Here is a 7,943-nt window from a genome sequence, read left to right as displayed (position 1 = left end):
TGCGAGGGCACAGAGAGACTGTCACTGAGAGTCATTCAGGGGACAGATTAAGAACCTGCTAAGCCATCTCCACGCACAATCCAGCGGGGGTAGACTTTGTGCGTGCGTGTGCATGTGTACAGTGCATGGCGGTAAACACTTTCACAAGGTCAGCACAAAAAGCAACTTCCTACAAATAAAAAAAATAACACACAGTACTTTGTTCGTGTGTGTGTGTGCGCGTTTTGTGTATGTATGGTGTGTGTCTCTGTAACCGTGTGTTAGCACTTGTGCGTCTGTCTTGTGTGTGTGCGTGGGACTGATGCCGGCTGGGGTGTTTACCCGCCCCTGCCGCAACAAATGCAGCTACGCTCCTGACGCAAAGACCTTGCACAAGCAGCAAAGATTTGGACCCCCCCTCCCTACCACAACTAACACAAACATACATTGGACTCACTACTGCCCTCCTACGATGACCGGGGACCATCGCACACTTCCTGTTTTGATCACATGCATAGAAAGGAGAGCTTCCCTTTTGCACTCAAACGGCATCTAGAAGCGGAACAAAAAAAAATAATCATGTCGAGTACAGCCAAAGAGAGGGGTCATTTTAATTATATGATATTACAAACGATAGTTTTTTTTTGTTTTTTGTTTGTTTTTTGCTGAGCTTTAAAAAGCCTTTCAAGGGCACATTATTTCCTCAAAACTGACCGTGGAATTGTATTCCATAATAATCATTAATAATATCTTAAAATCTGTAAAAGTAATATGGCATATGCATCAATATTAAATAAAAGTAAAATGTCAATGCAAAATTATGAATGTACAATGTTAGTGTGACATGCTCCCTATTGTATGGTAGGAAAAGAAGGCCGGAGCCCGGATTCGAACCCTGCGCCTCAGCACTGTGAGGCGGACGTGCTTACCAGTCGACGCCCACGATGAACATTCCTGGGTTAAATGCGAGGGGGGGAAAAAATACACTTGAACAATGAAATTTCACAAAGAACTTCATTAAAATGTATCAATATTCTTTCAATGCAACACTAAAAACAGTAGGGATGTTACATTAATTCAAGAGCTCTTCCAGGGTGTGACAAAAAAAGTGACAATAATACCGGAGAGACACGTCTCTACTGCAAAAATATCAAAAGATTGTTTTTTTTTTGTTTATACCCCGTTCGTCCCAAGACTTTTTTCCGAATATATCAAAATATACATCCATGAGAAGCATCGGTGCAAATCAATTTTGTTCCAAACCAGTTTTCTTTCGTGTGTGACAAAACCCATGTCTAATCGCTTATCCTCTCAGCTTCTTTAACACACAAGACGGCGGCAGTGAACTGAGATAGTCCACAGTGTTTGCCGGAGGCTTGCGCTTGCCGAATGAATGAGAATTTTGATTGCTCTATGGTTGATTCAAGATGTTTTTTTTTAAACGAATGACCCACAGCACCTCTTTTGGGGGTTGTGGGGGAGGGAGTTGACTTTTTACCTTTACCATATAAATTAAACAATCAATTTCCATCGATCAAAGGAGATCATCAATTCAACAAAGCATGCTCTCCAATAACTTAAATTGACCACTTAAGTACAGTTAACCTCATTTACATATCCTTAAATATAATTTAGACAGCTCTTGCAAAAATACTACACAATGTTTCTAGTCAGATGAAATATGTACACTTCCATTTTTATGCATTTATTTTAGCAGGGGAATCTAACCTGTTAATTTAACAGAAAATAATGACATTAAATACAATTAAGTTGCTTTACACCTGAGGGGGCAAAACAAGAAATCACCTAAAAATATTGCAAGTGCCATCATAGAAAAGTATCTTCAAATATTCCAAATTAATAAGGGCTGCATCCGGATCAATATGACATGTGATCAGGCTCTGATTGGGGCCAGACCTTTGAATTCATGCACCTTCTTACGCATAAATAGATGCATACATATATATTCATAAGCAATGGCTTCAGTCATATACGGCCAGTTGGAGCAGTGGTTAAAAACTCGGTGACAGTTCAGCGTCGGAACCTTGAGCCGCTGGCTTAAGAACGGAACAAACACGGAGCTAAGGTGCGTTCGGGGAGGAGATATGTGAGAGACAGTCGCTCAGATCAGCCTCGAGTTCAGCCTGCCTGGCAGGCAATGGGGGGATGGTGGAGAGGGGAGGAAGGCAGAAAAATCTGATTTGATGGAAGCAGAAAATACAAGCGAGCTCAACCGAGTCACTGTACAATGATATAACTGTAACCTCTTTAGCCAGCTCAAGGGCTCCGTGCGTCGCACCATCGTTGCTTCAGAGCAATGACCAGGGTGGGTGGAAAAAAAACACATTTTTGGGCCACTTAACTGCTGCAAATTGAAAAAATTATTGTGTTAATCCTGTCACAGGTACCATGGACCGGTAGAAGAATGATATGCAAAACATGCTTTTGAAAAGCGTCTGCAAGCAATACTCCGAGGGCGATATCAAATTTGCGAGCGCACCACCACTCTTTGAGAAATTCAATGTGACATTGATCTATTAAGATAACACTTTCTTGAAATAAATGTCTGCAACCAGCTACGAGAGTTGGCGTGTCTACAATTGCTGAAATAAATCCATTACATTCGCTACAGAAGCAGCTAATTAGCTAACCAGCGGGGCTCACATCAATTCGTTTCCGCTCTCGTAGCTACTCCTCTGCTGAGAAATAACTACATTTACTGGTGGAAACATGATACCATTTTGATTTTATTTAGGGGGGAAAAAATATCTTTTTTTTTTTTAAATTAATCTATCTACGAAGTATGTTAAATGGAAAAACTTTTTTTTTACCCAAATGTTTCAATATGTGTGTGCGAATGGGTGAATGTGAGCTTCCGTGAAGCACCTTGGGCACTGCGATGGTCTAATTAAAGCGCTATATAAGTGCACTGCGATTCCCATTTTGCAATATTTTTTTTAACTTTCGGTTGTCATACCACCATCAGAATTTGATACCAGCCTATGCCTATGAATGACAATGTCACAGGAAAGACAACATCGTCTCCACCCACTGTGTCGCCAGTCCCTTTTTTTTTACTGCAGGTTCTTGAGCATGCGTCCATAGCGGAAGTCGTAGACGTGTCGGCAGAGGTAGACCAGCTCGGGGTCCACATCTGTGGGTACACAGCGGTGGGAGGGCGGGGCAAAATCCTGGCAGCAGGGCACCACGCTGCTGATGCCGGCGCTGGGTCGGGCGCCTTCAGAACGACGCTTCATCAAGGCACAATATCTACATACACAAAAACAAACACGCATTATTCGGAATTTCTCAGGTTCAGCAAATTTATTGGGACAGCCTCATTCAAACGGAATTGTTGCATTGGAACCAGAGGATCAGACAAGAACTTGTTCTTGATTTTTGTGGGTCTAGTCCAAACTTTCAATTGACTTCAAATTCTACCTTTATCCACACTGAAACTGATCACGATGTGATAGTTGTCCCTCACCTACAGTACTGGGCTAGCGGGAGGACGTAGCATCTGTCTTCAATGCAGGCTACGCTGTTCTCGTCTTGATGTCGAGAGGCAAAGATCTCGTTCTGAAAAGAAAAAAAAAACAGCTTTACATTTTTAGTTGTCTCCCATCACCTTGTGTGGTGGCATCACAATCCGGAAAACTAAAAAAAAAACATTTATGGTGATCGCAGATTCCCAAAACATTTTTTAAAAATCAAGTATGAACATGGTAGTTGTGTCTGAAAGGATTTAACACTATGAGTATTCTCCTGTAAAATTTGAGAAATGACAATGATGTTTCTGCCGTGACAGTAGTAGTAGTCAGCTCACCTCGCAATGTACGCTGGGGTCTCGGCCTCCCTGTGTGTGCTCTGGCCGGTAGTACCAGAAAAGACTCATCATGAGCTCCCCTGAGGCAACCAATAAAAAAACACACACACACACACACCACATACGTCAGCAACCTTGACACTCCATCCATCAATCCTTGCATACCAGTTTTGGGATCCTCCCACAAGGCGGATATTTTGGCCACGTAAGGCAGGGACTTCTTCCTCGGGCCCGAGCGCAGCAGCACCGTGTCTCGGACGCGGATCACCTCGCCGTCCCTCTCCACGCCCTCATAGCACTGCCTGAGTGCCGTCTCGTCCTCTCCCTGGACCCGCACAAACAGAAATCAGCATTCTTCTACTGCTTCCAAGAGGATATCACTTTTTTTTTTTTTTTTTTAATCTCACCGCGATGAAAACCTCCTTCTCTGTGGAGACCCCCACGGGCCGCCATCCGTTGGTAGCGCGTCTGCGGCCAATTCGCCTTTGTTGTTGGGGCCGAGGCCCGGCGCTTTGGTCTCCGTTGGAGATGCCAGACAGATTGGCGGCCGCTTTTAGCCAGGCTCGGCGTGGCACCTGATGCTGCTCATGGTCCGACAGTGGGTTGAGCGGGTGGGGGTTAGTAGTCTGGGTGGAAGTGGGCATGCTGGATAAAGGGCAGTTGGAGAGAGGCAAGGACGGCGGCACCAGAATAGACGGGTTGTGGTCACCTTGAGGGGAGGAGTAAGTTTCTGGAAAATAAACACAGTCGGCACATTTGAAAACTTCTCATACTAATGTCTTAAAAACTGACTTATTATGCATCATTCTTGTCTTAATAACGTCTGCCACATTATTGTACAGTGCACAGATAATCAAAAATTATCGCAGATCGAGCCTTGCTGACGTGCTTTGGGAGCGTTACGGCTCATGCAAATGAGCAACCGCTACCCTATTCTACCGTAACTCTGGGACAATGGCGAATCTGGCTTTTGTTGCCGTGACGACGACGAGAGGAGAACCTGACCCTTGCACCGACAGTACCATTCTGAATGTGCAGTTGACCATATTTGATAGTATTTGAAATTTTATTTGGGTGGAGCTAGCCAAGGTTATCTCGAGGTCTTGGGCTATTTGACAATGGAGTCCAATTGTTGTGGTTGTCGTGTAGTTTGTCACGGCATTTGTTTGGGGTAAATCTTATCATGGAAGACCTAATCAGTTTGTAGACTGCAGGAGATCAGATGATGAAAAAAAACTTGTGTGCAACAAACATTAATAACTATCAAATGCAAAAGTTTGTTTCCTACAAACCTGTTTTGATACCATGCGAGCATCCAGTGCAGCCCACGTTGAAAGAGCACCCTCTGCTGGCGACGGTGGGCACGGCTCTGCACGTGTAGTTGCCCATCCCGCAGGTGTCGCCGTAACATGGGGACGCCACAGAGTTGCAGCATGCAGGGTGAGGTATGCCTGAGGCGTGGGCGACGCGGGGGCCTGGCAGCAGCTTAGAACCCATCATCCGGTTTGGGCACAAGGCAGGTGGCACAAAGTTCAGAGGACGTGGGGCAAGCGTGGCCGACGTTGCCGCGTGAGGTGGCGGCGGGTGTGGGGCGATGTGGACGTAGTAACAGAGGCAGGGATGGGGGCTTAGGGTGAGTGCCGGGTGGGAGTGTGTCAGGGACGGCGTGGTCACCAGGCACTCGCGTTTGACGGGTGTGCCACCTCGGTTGCCCGACTCAGGGTGCCCCAGGAAGAAGGCCAGACGGTGGCAGTATTCCATGGAGCCCTCAGGGGGGCAGCAATAGCAGGGGCTCAGTTCAGTTTCCAGCTGTTCTTCCTTCACGTTTTTGAGGGAGTAACTTAACATGCTGCGGAACTGGTAGCCCGGTTTGGCCAGCACGTGGTTGCCAGACTCCCAGTCCACTTTGGGCTCAAAGTCGGCTTTATCCTTGCAGGCTGCGCAACAACAGTGCATGGGGGAGACCTTCGTGGGAGCCTCTTTTTGCTTCTGAGGTCGCTCTTTGTGTTTAACTCTTGAAGGCTGTTTTTGAGTCTGGATCTGGGAAGGAGTCTTGCAGTCCGACGTGGTGGTGGTGGTGGTGGTGGTCTTGACTCGCTGTTTGGACACAGCAGACAAGCTGGTCAGCTTCAGCAGGGCGGCAGCATTGAGTCCAGCCAGTCGCCTTGGGGTCGGCACATCCAAAATTTCCAAGCTCATGGCCCGTTTCTTGTCTACTCTGGTAGGCCTGGCTTTCTTGACCTTCTTGGAGATTTGGTCGAATTTGTGGGAACAGGACGGATTAGAGACCATCCCTCGAGAGGGTTTTGGTGCCACTACATCTAGGGAACCTGATCCATTGATAGGTTCCCCCTGGTGTCTTTTGGCCAACTTGGCTGCCAGTTGGAGGTCGGTGGGCCTTTCCAGGAGCAGAGTGTTGACGGCCTCTGCGTTGAGGGAGGCCAGGCGACGCTTGCGGGGTTGTGAGACGTGAGCCCTTACAAGCTTTGATTTGACTTTAGATGCCAACTTGGGCTTGCCGAGCTTCCCTTTCCTGGACTTGGCTCTGAGAGATCTCTCTTCAGCTTTCTTTCTGATGCTTTCCTCCAACCTTGTGAGGAGAACACGGCAGCTAAATCCCTCTCCAAGCCTCCCTCGGAGCGGATACAATTTCCTGTCGGACTTCTTTTCCTCATCTTTATTGGCCCTCTTGTCCTTCATTGCCTTGTTATTTTTCTCTCGCCGGATGACCTCGCCGATCTTCTTCGTCCGGCCATAGCGGAGGGCGCGCTCAGCCTGCTCCCCGCCCATGTTGCGGCCGCGCGGCTGCAGTGGACTGCGGTCCCGGCGGGAACCTTTCTGACTGGTGTGGGTCATCACATGCTTCTGGAGGCGACATCACAGCAGACAAATGGTCCCCAAAATTATAGAAATAACGAGACAGATACTTGTGAGTATTGTTCAATTGTCACTCTGTGTTGCTGCACCATTTCTTTTCACATCTATATTATGTACTTGACACTACATTGAATTCCATTTTTGCACATATTGTCACAGTACATTTTATTGGTTAACACTGAAAGCAAACCAAAATGTGTTTTTGGGCACGTTGGATGTAATCCAATGGTAGAAACAGATGGCTAGAAAGACGGACGGACAGACAGTGCTGGGGTGTTTGAGGTTCTGAGCGATTACAGAAAAAAAAGCTTGGAAAGAATTCCGAGTTTTGTTTACCACACACACACTTGATTGCAGCACATGCAAATCACATTTTACTTTAAATGATTCCTTACATCCATATTTGCATGCATTCATGTATGTGTCGGAAGGATGGGATATAGGAAAGGCTGAGTGGCTCACGCATGCGAATAGGCTCTAAATATGGGCTGGGGGAGGGAGGTGAGGTAGGAAGGTGTGTGTTGGGGGGGGGGGCGCACGCGGACAGAAGCAAAATAAAAGGCACTCCCTCCCTCCTTGCCTCGCTTTTCCATCCGATCACATTTTCTAAACGGTTTCCTCTTAAACGAGTCGACACGTCGGCGGACACGATTGAGCGCCTCCCCAACCGAACCGACAGCTACGGTAGATTCACTCGCTGTCTCCCTTCCCCCTCGACAAATAAATAAGCCATTTTCAACAAATTCTCTTCTGCTCTCGTCGGAACAAGTTGGCGACGACCCCGATCGATGTGACAACTTACCGCCGCACTTCCTGCTGCTCGCGGGAGGGGGTGGAGGAGGGGGTGGGGGGTGAAAGATCGTGCGCGAGGGAGCCGGACTGGTGAGATGTTGGCACGGCCCCCAGAACCGGTATAGCTTGGGAGTTGTGGAAGTGATCGTCGGCGCTGTGGACGCGTGCGCGTGGACGAGTGTGCGTTCCAATGTTTTTCTTCCTGGTTGCATGTTGAAGCAAACGATCCTAATTGTGTTTTCCCTCAAATTAAGCGGGCAAAATCGACCAGGTTTATTAAATAGAGTGTCTGATTGTTCTCGTAACCTTTCAAAACGATGTTCAATATGAATATTTTGACAGTGAAACGCCAAATGAATTTCAAACGGAGTTCATTTTTGTAGCTTTTTACATTAACAAGCAAAAACATTTTACCCTTGGGGTCAATCAGACCCCAGGGATATTTGGCTCCAGAAAATGATGCATATGA

The 7,943-nt window shown here is 46.9% G+C and overlaps 1 protein-coding gene across 1 annotated transcript; it reads right to left on the bottom strand.

Annotated features, from left to right (window-relative positions):
- Positions 1 to 974: 974 nt before the first annotated feature.
- Positions 975 to 6,697, bottom strand: LOC127592398 (bromo adjacent homology domain-containing 1 protein). Its single transcript, XM_052053130.1, has 6 exons — positions 5,098 to 6,697; positions 4,213 to 4,535; positions 3,971 to 4,130; positions 3,806 to 3,885; positions 3,467 to 3,558; positions 975 to 3,249 (listed from the first exon to the last, which is right to left on the bottom strand). The coding sequence occupies exons 1-6, from the start codon at positions 6,659 to 6,661 to the stop codon at positions 3,054 to 3,056; spliced, it is 2,415 nt and encodes an 804-aa protein (XP_051909090.1). The 5' UTR covers positions 6,662 to 6,697; the 3' UTR covers positions 975 to 3,053.
- Between the last annotated feature and the right edge of the window lie 1,246 nt (positions 6,698 to 7,943).

The sequence above is a fragment of the Hippocampus zosterae genome, chromosome 19 (genome assembly GCF_025434085.1).
Source record: "Hippocampus zosterae strain Florida chromosome 19, ASM2543408v3, whole genome shotgun sequence".
Classification (NCBI taxonomy): Eukaryota; Metazoa; Chordata; class Actinopteri; order Syngnathiformes; family Syngnathidae; genus Hippocampus; species Hippocampus zosterae.
The sequence above is the reverse complement of the archived record's forward strand: the minus strand, read 5'-3'. Positions and strand labels throughout refer to the sequence as shown.

What these genes read in the sequence shown, in the direction of transcription:
- LOC127592398 (XM_052053130.1), bottom strand. Translation starts at nt 6,661, where the DNA reads ATGACCCACACCAGTCAGAAAGGTTCCCGCCGGGACCGCAGTCCACTG. An exon ending in GTGGGAGGATCCCAAAACTG is followed by an intron (nt 3,886 to 3,970) that starts GTATGCAAGGAT and finishes TGGTTGCCTCAG; the next exon opens with GGGAGCTCATGATGAGTCTT. An exon ending in ACCCCAGCGTACATTGCGAG is followed by an intron (nt 3,559 to 3,805) that starts GTGAGCTGACTA and finishes TTTTCTTTTCAG; the next exon opens with AACGAGATCTTTGCCTCTCG.